We start from the raw sequence: 24780 nt of genomic DNA on the forward strand, positions 1-24780 counted from the left end.
AGAGACTTAGAGGGTAGGCCAGCATCCCACATCATTAATGTTACTACAGTTAGGAAGGAATGTTAGGAAATTCCCACTTTAGTTCTTAGAAACTTCTGGGCGGAATGTCAGCTAACAGCTCCAATTATCTGCACAAACACAAACTGAACAATAATGGAGAAGGGAGATGGCAGTAATAAAAGATTAAGACAATTCTGATACTGAAAATAATAAATAGGTCTTTCAGTAGAGTCTCTTGTCTAAAGAGGTCATTTTGTCCAGGATGAGATATTGTCATGACTGTTAAACTCTTCGGTTTATTACTGTGATGATAGTTGGTAAAGAAGCTTGGGATGGGAAAGGCTCTGAAGCGCAGCAGTCTTCCATACCTTAATCCCTTTTCCATCCTCTTTCTGATCCTGACTATACTCTTCTTGTAATTAGAGTATCTGAGCATTTTCTAAAGAGCACAAACTCAATTTTAATTAAAAATATCACATAATATGAGAAGGAGGTGCATGTATCAATATCCAGCAAAAGGTCGTGGGGAGAATCGTTGTCTGTTGTTTGATAAGCTCTCTTTTAGCATGTGCTGTAATTATTTATTTGTTTTTTCCTTATTCATTGATAATTTAAGATTATAAAAACAATACCAGTGTATTGAGGCTTTTGGCTGCAGGTAAAGAAACCTGGTTCAAGCTGGCTTTAACGTTAAAGGATATTATTCATTTAGAATAGAAGTCAGGAGGTAGGTTGGGCATAGTTCATTTGGTTCTGCTGGGCATAGTTCAGGCTGTTTCTCTGTAAGTTTCTCGGCTGTACTCTCCTTTGTGTGAGCTTTTTTTCTGTGGCGTCCTCTTTCATGGTGGGATTGTAGGATGCTGCCATAGCAACAAGTGGTTGCTTCCTTGTACATGTCCAGCTTAAGAGACAGTTTGTTCCCTTGAAACTGTCTCAAGAGATTACTTGCATTTTTGCACTTGCAAGTAAAATTCAGATAGCTGTTCCCAGAGCACTGGTGGTGTCTGGATTTGGCTGCATGCATCCATCAGAAACCTCCAGCAACCTCTTCTGGTTTTCCATAGTCCAAAATTGGCTCACATGCCCATTCCTGAATCAGTCGCTTGGGATTGTCCCTTGATCAGTCAGGCCCACCCCTGAGCTGACAGGTCTGCAGACAGCAGTGCTGTTTCTCAGTAGGCCAAGAGTGAAACAGACATGGGACAGGCAACTGTAATGTTCACTCTAGTCCACAGCTTACAGTGGCTCCGGAAGTGACCATTGGTGTTTCTGCTTGGCTCTGAATCTAAAAAGATGGCGGACCCTGAAGTTGCCCCTGTCACTGGCCTGGAATAGACTTGTCATTTAGGAAAATTAAGCAGGTGATCTTTTTGCATTCTTTTTCATTTGTGAGTAAGATTCAGGTGGCTTAGCACCAAGTGTCTGGTGATTCTTGGACTGGGCTGCACGAGTCAGCTGGTCATGAATAGTTGGTGTCGCTACGCGAAGAACAAGAGTGATGGGAGAGGACGAGAGGAAAAGAGTCAGAAGGAGAGGGGGTATGATGTGAGCACATGTGCACGATTTTGTCCTTAATGGTTTGCCATATCTTCACAACAACTGAAAAGGAGAGGGAGGCTGGAATATTTCCTAAAAGGTGATCAATAGGTAAGGGAAAATTTTCTTTTATTGAAATATAACTGACATATAACATTGTGTAAGTTTAAGGTGTACAATGTGTTGATTTGATGCATTTATATATTACGGTATGATTATCACCACAGTGTCAGCTAACACCTCTATCATGTTACATAATTATTATTTCTGTTTTGTGGTGAGAACAATTAAGATCTTGTCTCTTAGCAACTTTTAAGTTTATAATACAGTACCGTGTATTAGATCTCCAGATCACTGTCCCGTGCATTAGATCACTGTACCGTGCATTAGATCTCCAGAACTTATTTATCTACTAGTAGCAAGATGGTACTCTTAAACAACATCTCCCCAATTCCCCCACCCCCTCGCCATGGGTAACCACCATTCTACTTTCTGGTTTTACAAGTTCACTTTTTTTAGATTCCTCATATAAATGATATCATACATTATTTGCCTTTGTCTGACTCACTTAGCGTAATGCCCTCAAGGTCCATCCATGGTTTCACAAACTGCAGGATTTTCTTCTTTCTTGTGGTTGAATAATATTCCATTGTGTGTGTGTGTGTATGTGTATGTGTGTGTGTATATATATATATATGTATGTATATATATATGTTACCACATTTTCTTTATCTATTCATCCACCAGAGGGCACTTAGGTTGTTTCCAAATCTTTGCCGTTGTGAATAATGCTGCAGTGAACATGGGGGTGCAGATATCTTTTTGATACCTTTTTTCATTTCCTTTGAATATATACCCAGAAGTAGGATTGCTGGGTCAATGGTAGTTCTATTTTTAATTTTTTGAGGAGCCTCCATACTGTTTTCCATAGTGACTACACCAATTTACATTCCCACCAACAGTGCACAAGGGTTCCCTTTTCTCCACATCCTCACCAGCACTTGTTGTCTCTTGTCTTTTTGATACTAACCATCCTAACAGGTGTGAGGTGATATCTCATTGTGGTATTGATTTGCATTTTGCTGATGATTAGTAATGTTGAGCATCTTTTCATGTACCCATTGGCCATTTGGATGTCTTCTTTGGAAAAATGTCTATTTACTTCCTCTGCCCATTTTTTAATTGGATTGTTTTTTTTGTTGTTGTTATTATTGAGTTGTCTGAGTCTTTTATATATTTTGGATATTAACCTCTTATCTGATATATGGTTTGCAGATATCTTCTCCTGTTTCATAGGTTGCCTTCTCATTTTGTTGATCATTTCTTTTGCTATACAGAGCTTTTTAGTTGGATGTAGTCCCACTTGTTGATTTTTGCTTTTGTTGCTTGTGCTTTTGGTGTCATATCTAAAAATCATTGCCAAGACCACTGCCAAGGAGCTGCTGATTCTAGGATTTTACGATATCAGATCTTGTGTTTGTCTTTAATCCATTTCGAGTTCATTTTTGTGAGTGGTGTAAGATAGGGGTCCAATTTCATTTGTCTGCATGCGGTTATCCAGTTTTCCCAGCACCATTTGCTGAAGAGATTATGCTTTCCCCACTGAGTATTTGGACTCCCTTGTCAGGTATTAGTTGACTGTATATGTGGGGGTTTATTTCTGGGCTCTTGATTCTGCTCCATTGGTCTGTGTGTCTGTATTTATGTCAGTACCATACTGTTTTTTTTGTGTGAGGAAGATCAGCCCTGAGCTAACATCCAATGCCAATCTTCCTCCTTTTTTTTCCTGCTGAGGAAGGTTAGCCCTGAGCTAACATCCGTGCCTATCTTCCTCCCCTTTATATGGGACGCCGCCACAGCGTGCTTTTGACAAGCAGTGCGTCAGTGCGCCCCTGGGATCTGAACCTGCGAATCCCTGGCCGGCAAAGCGGAGCGCATGCACTTAACCCCTTGTGCCACCGGGCTGGCCCCAGTACTATACTGTTTTGATTACTATAGCTTTGTAGTGTAGTTTGAAATCAGGAATGTGATGCCTTCAGCTTTGTTTTTCTTTTTCAGGATTGCTTTGGCTATTTGGAGTCTTTTATGGTTCCATACAAATTTTAGGATATTTTTTCTATTTCTGTGAAAAATATCATTGGAGTTTTGATGGGAATTGCTTTGAATCTATAGATGGCTTTGGGTAGTATAGACATTTTAATAGTGTTAATTCTTCCAGTCTGTAAACATGAGATATCTTTCCATTTGTTTGTGTCTTCAGTTTCTTTCATCAAAGTCTTATAGTTTTCATTATACAGATCTTTCACTTCCTTGGTTAAATTTATTCCTAATTATTTTGTTTTTGATGCTATTGTGAATGGGTTAGTTTTCTTTATTTCTTTTTCAGATGTTTTGTTATTAGTATATAGAAACGCAACTGATTTCTCTATGTTGATTTTTATATCCTGAAACTTTACTGAATTTGTTGATTAGTTCCAACGTTTTTTGATTGAGTCTTTAGGATTTTCTACATGTAAGATCGTATCATCTGCAAATAATGACAGTTTTACCTTCTCCTTTCTGGTTTGGATGCCTTCTATTTCTTTGTCTTTCCTAGTTGCTCTAGTTAACACTTCCAGTACTATGTTTAGTAAGAATGGTGAGACCCTTGTTGTGTTCCTGATCTCAGAAGGGACAATCTTTCAATCTTTCACTGTTGAGTATGATGTTAGCTGTGGGTTTGTTGTATATGGCCTTTATTATGTTGAAGTATGTTCCTTCTATACCCAATTTGTTGAGGGATTTTATTATGAAAGGATGTTGTAGTTTGTCAAATGCTTTATCTATTGAGGTGATCCTATGATTTTTTATCTTTCATTCTATTAATGTGGTGTATCACATTTATTGTTTTGTGTATGGTATATAATCTTTTTAATATACTGTTGTATTTGGTTTGCTAATATTTTTTTGAGAAATTTTGCTTCTATATTCATCAAGGCTATTGGCCTGTAGTTTAGTTTTCTTGTGGTGTCCTTATCTGGCTTTGCTATCAGGGTATTGCTGGCCTCCTAAAATGAGTTAGGGAGTGTTTGCTCCTTTTCAGTTTTTTGGAAGAGTTAGATAAGGTTTGGTGTTAATTCTTCTTTAAATGTTTGCTAGAGAGGCCGGCCCTATGGCTTAGCGGTTAAGTGCGCGTGCTCTGCTACTGGCGGCCCGGGTTCGGAACCCCGGGCAAGCTCCGACGCACCGCCTGTCTGGCCATGCTCAGGTGGTGTCCCACATACAGCAGCTAGAAGGATGTGCAACTATGATATACCACTATCGACTGGGGCTTTGGGGAGAAAAAGGGAAAAAAAGGAGGAGGATTGGCAATAGGTGTTAGCTCAGGGCCAGTCTTCCTCAGCAAAAAGAGGAGGATTAGCATGGATGTTAGCTCAGGGCTGATCTTCCTCACAAAAAGTAAAAAATAAATAAATGTTTGCTAGAATTCACCAGTGAAGCCATCTGGTCCTGGGCTTTTCTCTGTTGGGAGGTTTTTGATTACTGATTTAATCTCCTTACTAGTTACTGGTTTTTTCACATTTTCTATTTCTTCCTGATTCAGTCTTGGTAGGCTGTATGTTGCTAGGAGTTTATCCATTTCTTCTAGGTTATCCAATTTGTTGGCATATAATTGTTCATAGTGCCTCTTATGATCCTATGTATTTCTTTTTTATTTATTTATTTTATTTAATTAATTAATTTATTTATTTTTCCCCCAAAGCCCAGTAGATAGTTGTATGTCATGGCTGCACATCCTTCTAGTTGCTGTATGTGGGACACGGCCTCAGCATGGCCGGAGAAGCAGTGCGTCCGTGCGCACCCACGATCCGAACCCGGGCGGCCAGTAGCGGAGCGCGCGCACTTAACCGCTAAGCCACGGGGCCGGCCCGATCCTATGTACTTCTGTAGTATCAGTTTTAGTGTTCCTCTTTCATTTCTAGTTTTGAGTCTTCTTTTTTTCTTAGTGGAGCTAAAGGTTTGTCAGTTTTGTTTATCTTGTCAGAAAACCAGCTGCTCTTAATTTTTTTTTTTTGGTGAGAAATATTGACCCTGAGCTAACATCTGTTACCAATCTTCCTCTTTTTGCTGAGGAAGACTGGCTGTGAGCTAACACCTGTGCCCATCTTCCTCTATTTTGTATGTAGGATGCCGCCATAGCGTGGGTTGATGAGTGTTTTGCCGTGGTCCGAGCCTGGGATTTGAACGTGTGAACCCTGGGCCGCTGAAGCAGAACGTGCGAACTTAACCACTATGCCACTGGGCTGGCCCCCCAGCTGCTCTTAGTTTTGATGATCTTTTCTGTTGTTTTTCTAGTCTCTATTTCATTTATTTCCACTGTGATCTTTGCTATTTCTTGCCTCCTGCTAACTTTGGGCTTAGTTTGTTCTTTTTTCTTGTTCCTTGAGGTATAAAGTTAGGTTGTTTGAGATCTTTCTATTTTCTTCGTATAAGCATTTATTGCTATAAACTTCCCTCTCATAACTGTTTTTGCAGTAGGTTTCAGTATGTTGTGTTTCCATTTTCATTTGTTTTGAGATATTTTTTGGTTTCTCTTTTGATTTCCTCTTTGACCCATTGGTTGTTCAGGAGTGTGTTATTTAATTTCCACATATTTGTATTTTTTTCCAGCTTTCCTCTTGTTGGTGCTTAGTTTCATACCATTGTGGTCAGAAAAGATACTTGCTATGATTTCAGTCTTAACTTAAATTTGCTAAGACTTGTTTTGTGGCCTCTCCTGTGATCTAATCTGGAGACTATTCCATGAGTACTTGAGAAGAATGTGTATTCTGCTGCTGTGGATAGAATGTTCTATAAATGTCTGTTAGGTCCATTGGTCTAATGTATGGTTCAAGTCCAATGTTTCCTTGTTGATTTTCTGTCTGGATGATCTATTCATTGCTGAAAGAGGTATTGAAGTCCCCTCCTATTATTGTATTGTTGTCTATTTTTCCCTTTAGTTCTGTTAGTATTTGCTTAATATATTTAGGTGTTCAATATTGGGTAGGTATAGATTTATGATTGTTATATCTTCTTGATAAATTGACCCCTTTATCATTATATAATGATCGTCTTGGTCTCTTGTTATTGTTTTTGGATTAAAGTTTGTTTTGTGTAGTATAAGTCTAGCTACCCTCACTTTCTTTTGGTTTCCACTTGCATGGCATATCTTTTTCCATCCCTTCACTTTGAGCCTGTGTGTGTGTCCTTAAATCTAAAGTGAGTCTCGTGTAGGCCGAATATTGTTGGGTCTTGGTTTTTTTAATCCATCCAGCCACTCTGTGCCTTTTGATTGGTGAATTCAATCCATTTACATTTAGAGTATTTATTGATTTGTAAGGCCTTACTAATGCCATCTTATTAATTGCTTTGTGATTGTTTTGTATTTTCATTGTTTCTTTTTCCCTCTGTTTCTCCTTTCTCTGTAAATTGGTGATTTTCCGCAGTGGTATGCTCTGTTGCACCTTTCTTTCTTTTCTGTGAATGTACTCTGTGTTTTTGCTTTGTGGTTACCGTGAGGCTTACATAAAACATCTCATAGATAAAGTAGTCCATTTTAAGCTGATAACAACTTAACTTCAGTTGCATGCAAAGGTCTACCTTTTACTCCCTCCCTTTTATATTTTTGATATCACCATTTACTTCTTTTTATATTGTGTATTTGTTAGCAAATTATAGGAGCTACAGTTATTTTTAATACTTTTTTCTTTTAACCTTTATATTATAGTTAAGTGGTTAACACACCATTCTATTACAGAATTAGTTTTCTAAATCTGACTGTATATTTACCTTTACCAGTGTGTCATGTACTTTTGTATGTTTTCGTGTCACTGATTAGTGTCTCTTCATTTTAGCTTGAAGAACTCCTTTCAGCATTTCTTGCAAGGCAGGTCTAGTGGTGACGAACTCCCTCAGCTTTTGTTTATCTGGGAAAGTCTTTATTTCGCCTTCATTTCTGAAAGATAACTTTGCTGGATAGAGTATTCTTGTTGGCAGTTTTTTTTCTTTCAACACTTTGAATATGTCATTCCATCCTCTCCTGGCCTGTAGGGTTTCTGCTGAGAAATGTATTGATAGCCGAATGGGTGTTCCTTTGTAGATTACAATCTTTTTTTCTCTGGCTGCTTTTAGGATTCTCTCTTTATGTTTGTTTTTTTGACAGTATCATTGAAATGTGTCCTGGAGAAGTCTCTTTGCATTGAGATAATAGGGTGATCTATTAGCTTCGTGAACTTGGTTGTCCAAGTATATCCCTAGGTTTAGGAAGTTCTTAGCTATTATTTCTTTAAATAAACTTGCTGCCTCCTTTTCCATCTCTCCTCCTTCTCAAACCCCGATTATTCTATTTGTCTGTTTGATGGCATCCCGTAGATCATGTAGGCTTTCTACACTCTTTTTTATTCTTTCTTTCTTTGTTCTCTTCTGATTGGGTTATTTCAAAGTTCCTGTCCTCTAGCTTTCTTACTCTGTCTTCCATTTGATCTATTCTGATGTAGATGCTCTCTCTTCCATTTTTCATTTCATTCATTGAATTCTTCAGCTCCAGAATTTCTGTTTGCTTCTTTTTTTATGATTTCCAGCTCTCTGTAAATTTCTCATTTTGTTCGTGTATTTCGTTGAATTGTCTGTGTTTTCTTGAAGCTCCTTGAGTTTTCTCAAACAGCTGTTTTGAATTCTTTATCAGCTAGGTCGCTAAATTCCATGCCTTTGAGCTTAGTTATTGAAGGATTATTGTTATCTTTTGGTTATGACATGTTTCCTTGATTCTCCATGTTCCTTGTAGATTTGCGTTGCTGTTTTCGCATTTGAAGTAGCAGACACCTCCTCAAATCTTTACTGGTTGTCTTCAGATTGGATAGACTGTTCATTGGCCCTGTTATATCTGGGGTTTTCTTGGCGCCTGTACAGGTACATCTGCTCTGCACTTCTTGCTGCTTCTTGTGGCACAAATCTTGAGCTTTTATGTCTTCTCTGGTTCTTATAACCCACCAGGCTAGCTACTGTTAACCTCTTTTGTTTTCCAGAAGGTGGCACGGTAGCTCAAGTTTGTGGTTTCTCCCTTCCCCATTGATACTGGTCTGTTTTTCTGATAGTACTGCATTTACCAGACTCGCACTTGCTGCCTCCCTCAGGAGCACACACAAGAAGCTGGTCTCAGAGTGGGAGGAGGTGTAGGTTCAGCACTCGGGGCATTGGGGGTGCTTGTGAGCTCAGTGGGGAGGTTGTTAGGTGAGGTTCTTCTTGCTCAGGACTTTAGCAGGAAGTCTACCCATGACCCAACAGTAGAACAGGGTTGTGGGTGGACTTCCTGCTAAGGTCCTGAGCACACTCAGCAGGAACTGTGTCCCCTGAGTGCCCTTTGATATTCTTATCTGCCTCTTTCCCAATCTCCTCCCTCCTGCCAATCATGGAGGTCCCACATCAGTACTCTGGGTGCTGCTGGAGAGAAATGGGTTCCTTCAGCAGCATCCCACACAGCATCCCACACTCTCCTTTTCCCTCTTCAGAGAGGGTGCTACGGATAGTTCAGACCCACACGGTGTCATGTTGGGGGAGGGTTGACGTTGGCAAAGTTTCTTTTACCCTCTCCAGTGCGTCCAAACTCATTTTTTTCCCTCCAGTGGCATGCTGGAATCTCCCCTTGGGAAGGCTGGGTTTCTACAAGTTCTTTCTCGTCCATCAGTATCTGCCCAGGTCAGCACTCTCCACGGTTTCCTGGACTGCAGCAGAGAGGGGTTGGGGCAAGTTCCACAGCTTGTGCTGAGGTCTGTCTGCCTATTACTAGATGCACATGTGGGTGAGACTCCTCCAGAGTCCCTTGGCATGGGGGGCTGGATCCCGCAGAGGCACTTTTGTTTGTGTATGGATGCCTAATGAGTTATTAAGAAGGTGGATGAAAAGGAGAAATGTCTTATGCTGTTATGATGCTGGCATCAACTCTGCTAAAGGAAAATTTTTAAAGTCATTTTGTTTTCTTCTTATTACTCTTTTTAATGAACAAATACCATGTGCTCCTTTAAAACGAAGGCTCCTACTTGTCAAGCCATGCTGCGGCGGTGGCCCATATAAAGTGGAGGAAGATGGGCACGGATGTTAGCCCAGGGCCAGTCTTCCTCAGTGAAAAAAAAAAGGAGGAGGATTGGCAGATGTTAGCTCAGGGCTGATCTTCCTCACACACAAAAAATAAATAAATAAAACGAAGGCTCCTAATGAAATCCTTTCAATTGAAAATGTGTGTTTGTAAGTGTAAAATGAGAGGGGAAAAAATACAGATTCAAAGATGATCATTAAAAATCCTTGTTGTATTGTGGGATTATTTTTACCTTGTATGGGATTATTTTTAAGCTGTATGGGATTTTGAAGTGGTTTGGCATATATGGGGAGCCTGAGGCTTTGTTTTAGTGGTTTATAACAGGTAATGCTAGCTTTTGAGGAAAGTAATTTTTGGTTTTGCTTAGTTGTTGTTATTGGGTTTTTTTCCCCCTTGCAATTTAACTCATTGTGCAGTGTAAGATGCAGTTTTCTGGGTTGAGTACTGAAAAAGTTCTGCACCCAATTTCCAATGTATGTGTGTGGGATTTTTCCACACCACCAGGCAGTTCTTAGACACAAGCTGAGTGTCCTATCATTCAGCTCAGTTCTGACCCTATCTGCTTGGAGAGAGCATCAGATCCCACAGCTTGAGGGCTTAGTCCTACAAGACTGGCTCCCCCTCCCCCTTCAGATGCCAGTTGCAGGTCCAGGTTGTCACCTCTGCTTCTGACAGAGCGGCTATAGATCAGACGGTCCATTAACCCATGTTTTGGGTTTGAATAATTTGCTAGGGCTCACAGAACTCAGAGAAACATCTTACTAGATTACTGGTATTATAAAAGGATATAACTCAGAAACAGCCACATGAAAGAGATGCTTAGGGCAAGGTATGTGGAAAGGGTGCAGAGCTTCCATGCCCTCCAGGAGTGCGCCACTCTCCCCAAATCTCCACATGTTCACCAACCTGGAAGCTCTCCAAACCCCATATTTTGGGTTTTATTCTGTAGGCATGACTGATTAAGTCATTGGTCATTGGCGATGGATTCAACCTCCAACCAGTCTCCCCTTCCTGAAGGTCAGGAGGTGGGACTGAAAGTTGCAACCCTCTAATCGTGGTTGGTTCTGTGGGCAACCAGTCCCCACCCTTAGGTGCTTTCCAAAAGTTACCTCATTAACATAAACCCAGTTGTGGTGGAAAGGGGCTTGTTATTGTCTACGCAAAATAACCAATAACCATTCTATAGAGAAGAGAAATAAGGTGACTTTACTTGCGCCAGAGTGAGGATTATAACCTGGGAAGTCCTTAGAAAGCATTCCAGAGAAGCATGGTTTTCAGTACCGTCTTCTATCTTTTTAGAACAAAGAATATACATTAAACACACCCACGATACATTTTCATCAAAGTTTCAAAGATATTCAGTTGCAAATTAGTAGGTCAACAAGACCCTAATGTTGGGAAAGGACCTAATCCAGGCGTTACCAATGGGGCATAGGAGGGGAAGTATGCATTCTTATCTTAAGAGAGTGCATTCTTTACTGGTTAACCAGATGAACAACGTATTTTTGCTAGGCGATAAGTCAGGCTTTTTAGTTCAAACTGAATCAGATTTGAACCCGAAGAGTTACCCCATATACCTCAATCTGTGACAATATCTTGACACTTCCACCTGAGGTAGTGTAGTGCAGGTAGTTAAGAACCCAGACTGAAGTCAGACTGCTTGGATTCCAGTCCTGGTTTGCTGCTTATAACCTGCGTGATCTTGGGCAAACTATTAAGCCATTCTGTGCCTTAGTTTTCTTGTCTGTAAGGTGGACATAATAATAGGACTTATCTCATGGGATGATCTGAACGTCGCATCGAAAGATTCACGTAAAATCTTTTAGATTTTCTGGCATATAAGTGCTCAATAAATATTTGCTGATACTGCTGCTCTTGTTAAGATAATGAAAGGTGAGATATTCTGCTGTCTCACATTTTCTATCACTCTCTTTCCAAAATTTGTAAAATTATTTTCATTTCTATACATTAAATAATGTATTTAGATCTTTGTTTCCCTAATAGCATTAGACAATATATCTTAACTCCCTCCTGTAATTGAAGAAGAAAAGCACGCCTGCATTATTTTACATTTGACTTCTGTTAGCTATAATATTACTTTTGCATCATCAGGTTTTATAATCTTTAGATTTATTGCTGTAACTATAATTAAGGCTAATGTCTATTCTTTATGGATTGATTCTTATGCTTAAAAATCATAACATACAGGATTTACATTATTATGATTATGTAAATGTTATTCAATATAGAGCATGATCCTTGAAACAAAACCTGTGTTTCTCGATGGAGAATGTTCCAAGCATCAAGGTCAAATGGATATTTTTTATACACTACATCAGTTACTTAATCATGCTACATTTTAATTTGCTTCATATTTTAACCATGCCTTTCTTATACCTCTTCTTTTTTTTCCTGGAGCGCTAATTGCCTTTCTTTTTCTGATGAGAGAAGAAAATACTGCCTTCTGTAGCATATCATTAGGATCTTCCTTCATATAATTTGTTGAATTGAATCTGCTTTCTTCTTGAAGGCGTTTTCCCCTCAGAGTTCTCTATCTTTCCTGTTTTATTGTTCACTGATTATTTTCTTGATCTGTCACCCAGCTGTTATTCTGAGTTTGCTTTTCATTGTATTCCTGGGTTAGTTTCATTTCTTTGGATTTTTCTTTCCATTTTGCTGGATTAAATCTTCAAATAATGTCGTTCTGAAAGGGCACATGGAAAGAGAGCTCACATGTCTGAAACTCTTTATTTTGTCTTCTCGTATGATTTGTATTTGGGTTAAGAATGCTGTATTCAAAATGCTTTTCCCTTAGAACCTTGCAAGTTTGCTCCACTGTCTTCTAGTGTCCATCGTTTCAAAAGACAAGTCTAATGCCAATCTAATTCTTGCTTTTTATTAAAAAATTTTTTTATTGGTAACATTATTTTCCTTTCTGGAAGATTTTAGGATCTTCTCTTTACCTCTGAAATTTTACAAGGCTCTAAGTTGAGAGTTTTTTGTTTTTTGGTTTTTTTTTTGTATAAAACTCCATTGTTAAACAGGCAGATCTGTTCATTAATAAGAAAGAGTTTGAACATCTGAATTTTAGAGGTAGGATATAAAATTTTGAGATACAAAATGTACAAAAGCCATTGTGTTGTATGGTATATGGAGGAAAATGCCACAATAAAAATAACCATATTAAAGTCCAAGATAGAAAAGAGTGAAGTCTTTTTAGGGTCCTGTCTTCTAAATAGAAAGGTCAAAGTGAAGATTAAAGACCAGTTCTAGGAGGGTGTAAATCATGGTCGCTAGGAAGGACTGGAGTTCTGTTAAGGCACTTTCTTGCATACCTGGGATAAATCCCACTTGGTTATGGTGTATAATTCTTTTTACTCATTGTTGGATTCGATTTGCTAATATTTTGTTGAGGGTTTTTACATCTATGTTCAAGAGAGAGTTTGGTCTGTAGTTTTCTCATAATGTCTTTGTCTGGTTTTGGTGTTAGGGTAATGCTGGCCTTATAGAAAGAGTTGGGAAGTATTCCCTCTGCTTTCATCTTCTGACAGAGATTCTAGAGAACTGGTACAATTTCTTCCTTAAATATATGGTGGAATTCACCAGTGAATCCACCTGGGCCTGGTGGTTTCTGTTTTGGAAGGTCATTTTAACTTTTTTTTTTATTTTCTGAGGAAGACTGGCCCTGAGCTAACATCCGTGCCCATCTTCCTCTACTTTATATGGGATGTTGTATGGCTCAACAAGCAGCGCGTCGGTGCACACCCGGGATCCGAACCGGCGAACCCTGGGCTGCCACAGCAGAGCGTGTGCACTTAACCGCTTGCACCACTGGGCCAGCCCCTGGAAGGTCATTAATTGTTGATTCAGTTTCTTTAATAGATATAGGCCTATTCAGATTATCTGTTTCTTCTTGCATGAGTTTTAGTAGATTGTGTCTTTGAAGAAATTTGTCCATCTCATCTCAGTTATCAAATCTGTGGGCATAGAGTTGTTCATAGTGTTCCTTAATTATCTTTTTAGTGTCTATGGGATCTGTAGTGATGTCTTCTCTTTTATTTCTGATATTAGCAATTTCTGTCCTCTCTCTTTTTTTTCTTAGTTAACCTGGCTACAGGCTTATCAATTTTATTGATCTTTTCCAAGAATCACCTTTTATCATTGACTTTTCTCTACTGATTTCCTGTTTTCAATTTCATTGATTTCTGCTCTAATTTCTAATTTCATTTCTTCTGTTTACTTTGGAATTAATTTGCTTTTCTTTTCCTAGTTTTCTAAGGAGGAAGCTTAGATGATTGATTTTAGATCTTACTTCTTTTCTAATATATGCATTCAGTGCTGTAAATTTCCCTCTAAGCACTGCTTTCACTGCATCCCACAAATTTTGGTTAGTTGTGTTTCATTTTCTTTACTTAAAAATTTTTTAAATTTCTATTGATATTTCTTCTTTGACCCTTGTGTTATTTAGAAGTGTGTTGTGTAATCTCCAGGAATTTTGAGATTTCCTAGTTGTCTTTCTCTTACTGATTTCTAGTTTAATTCCCTTGTAGTCTGATAGGAGACGTTGTATGAGTTCTGTTCTTTTTAATTTTTTAAGGTGTGTTTTACGGCCCAGAATGTGGTCCATTTTTGTGAATGTTCCACATGAACTTCAGAAGAATGTATATTCTGCTGTTATTGGATAAGTAGTTTATAGATATACATTATTATATTCAGTTGATTGATGGTGCTGTTGAGATAAACTATGTTCTTACTGATTTTCTGCTTGCTGGATCTGTCCATTTCTGATAGAGGGGTGGTAAAGTCTTCAATTATAATAGTGAATTCATCTGTTTTTCCTTGTAGTTCTATCAGTTTTTGTCACATATTTTGACTTTCTGTTGTTAGGCACATACCTGTTATGTCTTCTTGCAGAATTGACCCCTTTATCATTATATAATGCCCTTCTTTATCTCTGATGACTTTCCTTGTTCTGAAGTCTGTTCTGTCTGAAATTAATATATCTACTCCCACTTTCTTTTGATTAGTGCTAGAATGGTATATCTTTTTCCATTTATTTTTAATCTGTATATGTCTTTACATTTAAAGTAGGTTTCTTGTAGACAACATTTAATTGTCTTGTTTTTTAATCCATTGCGACAATCTCTATTTTAATTGGTGCATATAGCTCATTGATGTTGAAAGTGATTATTGATATAGTTGGATTAGTATCTACCATATTTGCTACTGTTTTCTATTCATTGTCCTTGTTCTTTGTTCCTATTTTTGTCTTCTGCTCTTTTTCTGAATTGTGGTTTTAACTGAGCATTTTATAGATTCCATTTTCTCTCCTTTCTTAGTATATCAGTTATACTTCTTATTTTAAAGTGGTTGCCCTAGAGTTTGCAATATGCATTTACAACAAATCCAAGTCTACTATCAAATAACACTGTACTGTTTCGTGGGTAGTTCAGGTACCTTATAATAACAAAATGTTCCTAATTTCTTCTTCCTGTCCCTTGTATAATTGTTGTCATTCATTTTACTCATACATAAGTATAAGTGGTCAGTTATCTAAATCAACCAAGATCTCTAAAACAAAGGAGTGGGGTGGGGGTAGAGGGGTTGCAGGGGTGGCCTGGCTCTTTATCTAGTCATGGGTCTGGCAGTGTGGTTTTTTTTGAGATAGCTGTCTTTGAAGTGGATGCCTCTTTGAAATGGATGCCTTGGCAATCAAAGTTGAAGTCAGGCACTTGAATTACTAAAAAGAAATATCGTCAGTCAGGGTTTACGCTACAGGAAGATTACAGAGATTTCCCATATGTTCCCTGCCCGCACATACATAGCCTCCTCCATTATTATCATCACTTACGAGATGGTACATTTTTTATAAAGGATGAACCTACATTGACACATCATAGTCACCCAAGGTCCGTAGTTTACATTTGGGTTCATTCTTGGTGTTGTATATTCTGTGAGTTTGGACAAATGTATAATGACATCTGTTTATCATTATAATATCATACAGAGTATTATTTCTGCTGTAAAAATCCTCTCTGCTCTGTCTGGCATTGCTTTTTGATTCTTTCTTGGAATTTTCATCTCTCTCCTTACATTGCCCATCTGTTCTTGTGTGTTGTCTGCTTTTTCCATTAGAGCCCTTAGCATATTAATCATAGTTGTTTTAAATTCCTGATCTGATTATTCCAACATCCCTGACATGTCTGAGTCTGCTTCTGATGCTTGGTTTGTGTTTTCAAACTATGTTTTTTGCCTTGTCATATGTCTTGTAATTTTTTCTTGAAAGCTGGACATGATGTACTGGGTAAAAAGGCTGATAAATAGGCTTTTAGTGGTGGTGAGGTGTTGGGGAGGTGAAGAGTTTTATATTCTATGATTAAGTCTCAGTCCTTTAGTGAACCTGTGCTCTGAGGCTGTGAATTCCAGAAGTGGTTCTTAGTCCTCCCCACACCCCTTAAGTTGGACAGAATGGTTAGGATGGGCTGGAGTTGGGTATGTTCCTTACCCCAATAGGTTAGGCTCTGGTAGAATAGTTGCTCTTGAGGACAGGCCTCAAGAGAAGAACAGAACGCTCTGGTATATTTCGAAATGATTCCTTTTTCCCTTATCCTGCTGGAAGCGTGAGATTTTTCTCTGATATTTACTGTGGGAACCTGATCAAGCTCCTGGAGGTAAAACACACAAAAGTGTGGGAATCCCTCTATGACTTTATTCCTCATCTTGATTTCGCTGTGTGACAGTAAGATAGCCCTATAAAACTGGTGAGCTCTGGTTTTTGAAACAATGGCATCCCAAGTAGTTTTATTAAAATTTAAACTGAAGCAGAGATTTCTCTGGTTGAATATAAGGAGATTCATTGTAGCTTTGGTTTCTGTTGTTTGTGTCTTTCTCTCCAGTACTTGGACCATGAGACTGTTTCAGCCACGTTCATCGACAGTAGTGGACAGTTTGTTTCCCCCCAGGTGTCAGGAATTAGCCGGAATCCTTACTGTGGCTATGAGCACCAGACTTTGTCCAGCCGAGAGCGCATAGAGGAGAACTCCTTGCTGGCTGCCTTACAGTGGCAGGTGCCTGATGTGGGCCCAGTCCCGTTTTTGAAGAGCACTGACCCTTCTTCCAGCTACTTTGTCATCTTGAACTCTGCAGCCTTCTTCAAGGTGGGAAGCCAGCTAGAGGTGCTGGTTCATGTACAGGATTTTCAAAGAAAGCCCAAGAAGTATGGTGGAGACTACCTGCAGGCCAGAATCCACTCGCCTAAGCTGCAGGCAGGGGCCGTGGGCAGAGTGGTAGACTACCAGAATGGGTTTTACAAGGTCTTTTTTACGTTGCTCTGGCCAGGCAAAGTTAAAGTGTCCATATCTCTGGTCCACCCCAGCGAAGGGATCAGAGTTCTTCAGCACCTACAGGAAGAGAAACCAGACAGGGTCTATTTCAAGAGTCTCTTCCGTTCAGGAAGAATTTCTGAAACTACTGAGTGCAACGTGTGTCTTCCTAGGAGCCTGCCTCTGTGTAACTTCACAGATCTCTACACTGGAGAACCCTGGTTCTGCTTCAAACCAAAGAAGCTGCCTTGCAGCAGCAGAATTAACCATTTCAAAGGCGGATACCTGAAGGGCCTTCTCACTGCTGCTGAGAATGCTTTCTTCCAGAGGTATGGGCGCCTTGTTCTAGGGGGGTAATTGAAGAGTCCCTTTCCGCTGTCCTCATCCCTTTTAGGAGACTTTCGGTTTTGGTTGTGGGCTTCTTATCTCTCTGTGAACTTGTTCCATTCAGGAGAAGTGGTGAATAAGAAAATAAATACAGATTTATGTTTTGTGATTAGTTTTTTAAAAGGGAAATTTAGTGCTTATTCCAGTTCAAATTAAAGACGTTTTACCCTTGAATTTTTGTTTTTTTACCCTCATATCTATGTTTTAATTCAGAACTGCGTAGGGTATCTATAGCTGTATAAGCAAGATCACTATTCACAGATGGAAGAACCATCCAAGAACAGAGTGGCTAAAGGTCTTGTAGTCAGGTCAGTGTTTTAGCTTCATGTCTAATAAACTAAAACATTTTTAAGTGACATATTATCAGTTAAAATCCTATAAACATTGATTGATAGGGAAAAGATGAATATGGCAACGTTGCTGAGTTGATTTAGTGATAAGCACAGGAAGCCAGGAACACCATAGCAAACTATATTTTTAAGTTAATCGTTGTTGAAATTACCGTGTATTATGCACAAATTCCGATTTTTGAACCTACGTGTGAAACTGTTTCAGCATAATGATCAATACATGAAATAATCTGTAAAACTGAAGGTATGGAATCAGTATGAATTAGAATTTCTGTTTTCTTCAACAGTCCATATAGTTCTGAAATAAAATAACATTCCTAAGAAATAAAAAGAAAAGCTACATGGTCAAAAAGTGCAATTATTTGAAAGAATGTAAATATGTTTTTTATTTTTTAATGAAATATATACTTTTAAAACATTCCCTGGTAGAGAGGTATTTTTGCTGAGTATATCTGGATACCTTAAAAAATTTTGTTTTGTGTCCACTCATTACTTGGTGGGGGAAACGTTCCTACCATAAAATATGTGGGCTATAGGAGCTTCTAAAATAAAACCCTCTGATTTTCCACTGCTGCTTGAGCCAGCTTTTGATCATAACAGTTTGCACCCATTTGACGTCTCCTGCCATGCTTTAGAAGGCCAGCAGAGGGAGCACTGCTCAGTGTAGTTACTGTACTGTTCTTGAGGCTGCCCATGTTTTTGTACAGCTCAGGACAAAAGGACTTGAGCTTTAGTTTTAATCCTGGCTTCAGATCTCAGACACACTGTTTATCGATGACTGTGAGCAGATGATTTTGTTTCTGTGCACTTTTTCCTGTGTGTGAAGACTGCTTGGTTACTGCCTTTCAGAGTTGTGTTGTCAGGCCACTTCGTGGCCTAGCACAGAGGAGGAAGCACAGCTTGTAACTGACTGAAATTCCGTGTGGAAAAGAGGTGGGAGAAAGGTTAGAGAATTAAGTGAGTGTAAAATTTCAAAATATTCCCAGCACTATATCCTGCCATTAAAACCAAAAAGCACCTGTGAATCCAGAAGGATGAAATAACGTCTGTCCTGCCCTTTAATTTGGATTTGCTGCTTTATTGGCTCTGCATGACTAGATTGAGGTTGAGCTTTTTTACTGGAAAATTACAGAGGTGAAATTTTCTTCTTTTTTTTTACCTTAAAGCGCCAAACTCGCGAAAGCAGTTTATATGCGCTCTCTTAAAAGTCCTGTCCTGGGCCGGCCCGTGGCTTAGCAGTTAAGTGTGCGCGCTACGCTACTGACGGCCCAGGTTCGGATCCCGGGCGCACACCGACGCACCGCTTCTCGGGCCATGCTGAGGCCGCGTCCCACATGCGGCAACTAGAAGGATGTGCAACTATGACATACAACTGTCTACTGGGGCTTTGGTTGGGGGGTGAGGAGGATTGGCAATAGATTTTAGCTCAGAGCCGGTCTTCCTCAGCAAAGAGAGGAGGATTATCATGGATGTTAACTCAGGGCTGATCTTCCTCACAAAATAAATAAATAAATAAAAGTCCTGTCCTCTCTCAAATGGCACTGACTTAAGCTATGAAATTCCGGTATTCTCTAATGTAGCTCCCTGTCCTTCCTTCCTCCCCATTAGAATGTTGGTTCCGTGAAGGAGGAGGTGCCATGTGTTTTGTTTACTGGCTTATAGGACGGTGCCTGGCACAGAATAGAAGCTTAAGAATTATTTAAGAACAAATCTCTTTTGAACTGATTTTTGATGAAACAAAACATCATGACTGTAAGTTCCCACATCAAAAAAGTTATCCTTTTTTGTTTGTTTTTGGTCTAACTGTAAGAGGCCTAATTACTGTGACCCAGTTTTGGAATAGTTACACCGAGTGTTCAGTATCTTCTCTTGGACTCCACTCTACCCCACTTTTCACGCAGCCCTCCATCAGATATTTTCCGAGCATGGACTCTAGTCCAGGGCCTGTGCTGAGTGCTGAAGACAGAAGGTGAGTGGGACACAATCTGTGTCTTCGAGGAGCGTACATTTTAGTAAGGGAGTCATGATGAACAAAGTACCGTGTGAGCATGTGTCCCCAGGGGACTCATCTCTGGGCAGGGCCTAGGAATCTGCCGTGTGACTTAATGCTGTGAAGACTTGCAACCTGAAAACAAATAGTGACAAACTAGACACTCTCATCAGTGTGAGCCATTCTCTGAGTCCACGGGGAGTAAGTAATTCACACCAGATTTGTCGTTTTGGAGTTCATACTCTCAGGGCTAAGCAGTGAGAACTTAGGAACCTATTTAATTCTTATTCAGTTTATATATCCATATAACGTGCTTATTACAAGAGACCTAGTTTATTATTAATCATGTTGATAAATATTTATAAGACTATTTCATCTTAATAAGGCTCTGCAAAGTCATATCCATTTTTTTATTTGAGAATAAAGATACATATTGAAAAATAAATGTTCCTGAATCTAAGCTTGTGCTCTTTCTGTTCCTCCTAAGTGGTGTCAATATCAAAATGCCAGTCAACTCCAGTGGACCTGACTGGGTGACCGTGATTCCCAGAAGGATGCAAGGTAAGCAGAAGTGAGCTCCAGGATTGGTGGGGGTTCTTGCTAAGTGGGTTGAAGCTCTGTAGTTTCACTGATGTTACAAAAATTTCTTTTTCTGTTTAATATGCCATGGTGACTTCTGGGCACAATTGAAAATACTGAAAGAGCTGTTTGATTAAGTTAAATCACTTAGACCTTATGAGCATAATCTTGGGTTTTGCTGTTTATGCTCATGTTAAGTTGTCTTCTTCTTCCCTCCCCCTCTGGCTCCTCAGGAGCCTTCAGAGCTATGTTGTCCAATATGGTAGCTACTACCCACATGTGGCTATTATAAATTTAAATTAATGAAATTAAATAGAAAATTCCATTCTTCAGTCACATATGCTCAATAGCTGCATGTGACTTAGTGGCTACCACGTTGGACAGCATTTGATAAAGAATGTTTCTGTCATTGCAGAAAGTTCTGTTGGATATGACTGCTCTAGAGATATTCAAGAAATGTGTGTAAAATTGTCATGGAAATTTTTAAAATCAAAAGCACGGGGTTAGTGAAAGGCACTTGTTCTCAAAGTGTGATCTCTGGACTAGCAGCATCAGCATTACCAGGGAACTTGCTAAAATTGCAAATTCAGACTATGGAAACAGAAACTCTGCAGGGTGGGCCCAGCAATCTGTGTTTTAACAAACCTTCCAGATGATTCTGATCTATTGGTGCAGGATATTTTTAAAAGTAAAAGAATGAAATTCAGAAGAGTAAATGTATATGTTATGTTTTTGCAGAGTAGACATAGTGACTTTTGGGAAGAAAGGATGAACATTCTTAAGGAGGCTTATGCAGATGGCAGGCAATCGCTTCTTGGCCTTTTGGCTAAGGTCAAGTGCAGATGGCAGGCAAGGTCCTTTTAGCTGTTGAAAGCATATATATAGTGTCCCCAACAGCAGGTACTGCAAACACTAGTGCCACAGGGACCTGGTATTTAACACATAGGAGTCCAGCAGGGTGGGTGTAGCCGTATGTGAGTGGTGGGGAGGGAACCAAAGAGCAAGGACCATCTAAAGGGGCAGCCCTTCTCAGTTCCTGCTGCGTTGTTGCCATGCAGAAATGTAGACCAAATGTGGCCACATCTAGAGATATTGTTTTTCCATGAAAACCGAGAAGTCAGTTTTTAAATGTGATGTCTTCGGATTTCACAACATTGGCATCTAATTCAAACCGTTTAAAATATTGTGTGGGCTAATTAAAATTTGTCTGTGGCCGAGATGCAGGCAGGAACTGTCAGTCTGCATCCGTGGTCTCTACTCTCACGTACCGCGAGAAACCCTGGTCTTTCCCTGCTGAAGAGCTGCATTTGATTTACTTGAACCCAGTGAGTTACTAGTTTTAGAGGATACATGCGTGAAACATCGTTAATGGAAATTGCTTGTCTTCTCTCTGCCTGGCCCTCGACCCCATGCTGAGCTATCGGTAGACAGGGTACCCTGAGTACTACCGCATTCCGCACACTCCCTCGTGGCCGATGCCTAAGAGGCCGGTCCCACGCCTGCATCTGTCCTCCCCCACAGCCTCGGCGGTCTGGCTTGCCTGCCCTGTGACGTCCCTGGGTGTCCAGGGGGGCAGAGGCAGGAGCTTTGGAAGGCTTTCTTGCACCTGCCAGGTCTTGGGCTTCAATCAGGAAGTGCTTGCTGGCTTGTGATGTACTGTTCTGTTTAGGGGGAAGGCAGATTCAGTAACTGGTGAGGCTTCTGATGGATTTTTAGAGGAAGAAAGCAACCATGAATCTGTAGGAGCAGAATAGCCTGGCTTTGCGAAAACCATCTCGGAGCAGGTAAGTGATTGGAAAGAAAAGAGGAGGACTGTTGCTCTATATGATATCCAAGTCGTCAGCTTGGCAGAACTTCACTGAAGTTCACCCTAGTGACCAGCAGGGGGCACTCAAAGATCCTAAATGAAGGGCTCAAATCCTCTCTCTCTCTCTTTCTTTCCCTTCTTTCCTCCCTCTCTCCCTTTGTTCCTTCCTTCCTTCCTTCCTTTCATCCTCTTTTTAAATTTTTGTTTTCAGATAATTTTAGACTTAAATAAGAGCTGCAGAAATAGTACAGAGTTCCCGTATAGACTTCACCGTGCTGCCGCTTATGCCAACATCTTAAGTAACCACAGAAGACTTATTGAAACTAAGAATTTAATATCAGTGCAATGTTGTTAACTAAACTATAGAGTTTATTTGGATTTCTTCAGTTTTTCCACTAATGTCCTTTTTTCTGTTCCAGAAGCCAGTGCAGGATCCCATATTGCCTTTAGTCACCGTGTTTCCTTGGTCTTCCCTCTGTGACAGTTCCTCAGTCTTTCGTTTCCTCAGTCTTTCGTTATCTTCCATGACCTTGACACTCTTGAAGAGCATTGGTCAGATATTTTTTAGACTGTCTCTAAGTTTGGGTTTGTCTAATGTTTTCTTGTGATTAGTTTGAGGTTATGCATTTTTGGAAAGAATAGCACAGAAACAATGTTGTGTCCTTTTAAGGGGTATGTGATGTCGATATGTATTGACAATGATGTTAACCTTGATCACTTGGTTAAAGTGCTGTCTGCCAGCGTTCTCCACTGTGAACTTACCGTTTTTATCTTTGTATTTACTCAGTATTCTAGGGAGATACTTTGAGACTGTGGTAGGCTGTATAATGTCCCCCAAAGATATCCAGATCCTAATCCCTGAAATTTGTGAGTGTTACCTTACATGGCGACAGAAACTTTGCAACAGCTCTACAGCTGTGATACACAACTATGTACTGGGGCTTTAGGGAGAAAAAAGAAAAAGAGGAAGATTGGCAACAGTTGTTAGCGCAGGGCCAATCTTCCTCAAAAAAAAAAAAAAAGGCCAAGGGGCCATGAGCCAAAGAACACAGCTCTAGAGAAGCCAAGAGCACAGTTCTTCCCTAGGTCCTCCAGAGAGCATGGCTCTGCTAGCACCTTGGTTTTGACCCAGTGGTACTGTTTTGGACTTGTGGCCTCCAGAACTGTAAGAGGATAAATCTGTGTTGTTTTAAGCCACTTAATTTATGGTAATTTGTTACAGCAGCCACAGGAAACTAAAACAGAGTGTAAATGTTCTGTTTCTGCTTAAACTTTTGCCCACTAATTTTAGCGTTCGTCGATAGATCTTGCCTGCAGCAATCATTTCTGTGGTGTTCTAATGGTGGCTTGTTATTAACATCTCTCATTCTTAAGACATTTATTAGTTGGAATTTGTGAGGAAGAATTGTCTCTTCTTTCCCATTTATTTAATTACATCAGTATAGACTCATGGTTATTTATTCCATTCTGTTGTTCCGCGTGTTCCAGATTTAGCAATTGGGAGCTTTTTTCAGTTTGGCCTCTGTGCCCTTTTGACATGCAACATGCTCGCATCCTTTTTTTTTCTTTTTTGAGCACTTTACTTTCTGGCAGCACAAAATATTTCAGGCTAATCTTGTATTTTCTTTGCCCCGCCTTGGAAGGGTTCATAGTCTTTCCACTTTTATGATTTCACCTATGAATCTTGTATTTTGAAGAGTTTTTTTTCCCTTTGAAATTTTGTTCTGTATTAGTTAATTGATTTTCCTGCAAGGTAAAATTATTCTAAGATGCATATTTAGAGTCTGGGGGATTGTTTGAGATTGCCAGTGCTGCCCCCATGCATGGGTATAATTCCAGTCAAAAGCAAAGAAACACAGCTTTTAGTTAGACGAGACTACCTTAGCAAGGGCTGGTGTCTGGTTTCTGACAGGCTTTCCCAGTATCAGAATTACTGCTGAATTTTCGTAAGCACTTGTCCTGTCGTCCCCAGACCATTAATACCCTAATGGCTTAGGGACCTTAATGGCTTCTAATCTCAACAACAGCTAAAGTAGAACTCATATTTTTGGGGAGCTTACTGAGAGTTTAGGATAGGACTAGATCTAAGAGCAATAGAATAAGTATTAACATCTTTATAGCCCTTTACTGTTTTTCCTTATCTGTTGAAATATATACAAGAGTGTACACCGAGCATAAGCAGAAAGGACAATGGAGTTTTCCCTTTGTTACGTATCTTTGTAACTGTGGTAGGCTGAATTCTAAGATGACTTCCAGTATCCCTGACTTTATACAATCCTTTCCCTTCAGTTGTAGTATAGGATAAAGTTGGCTTTAAAAAAAAGAGATTATCCTGGATAGATCTGACCTAATCAGATAAGCCCTTAACAGGGACCAGGTTCTTCCTGAAGAAAGAGATGGGAAGTGTGAGAAGGATTCCATATGAGGGAGATCCTTCGTTGGTGGCTTTAAAGATGAAGGAGGCCACATGGCAAGGAGTGGAGGCAGCTTCTAGGAGCTGAAGGGCATTCCCTGGCTGACAACCAGCAAGGAAATGAAGCACAAGGAACTGAATTTGTCCAACAACTGGAATGAGCTTAGAAGCAGATTCTTCTCCAGAGCCTTCAGAAAGGGACACAGCCCTCTGACATCCTGATTTGGACCTGTGAGACCTGAGCAGAGAAACCAGTAGGCCATCCTCCAGACTCCTGACCTACGCA

The 24780-nt window shown here is 39.8% G+C and overlaps 1 protein-coding gene across 5 annotated transcripts in view; it reads left to right on the forward strand.

The window, feature by feature from the left end:
• NXPE3 (neurexophilin and PC-esterase domain family member 3) overlaps nucleotides 1-24780 on the forward strand; it is a 40956-nt gene that overhangs the window by 7371 nt on the left and 8805 nt on the right. For all 5 annotated transcript variants that reach the window (XM_058555721.1, XM_058555719.1, XM_058555718.1 and 2 more), the window contains 2 exons: nucleotides 16543-17297; nucleotides 20183-20256. In XM_058555721.1, coding sequence (XP_058411704.1) covers nucleotides 16543-17297; nucleotides 20183-20256 — 829 coding nt within the window. The remainder of the gene's footprint in view (nucleotides 1-16542; nucleotides 17298-20182; nucleotides 20257-24780) is intronic.

The sequence above is a fragment of the Diceros bicornis genome, chromosome 15, assembly GCF_020826845.1.
Source record: "Diceros bicornis minor isolate mBicDic1 chromosome 15, mDicBic1.mat.cur, whole genome shotgun sequence".
NCBI lineage: Eukaryota > Metazoa > Chordata > Mammalia > Perissodactyla > Rhinocerotidae > Diceros > Diceros bicornis.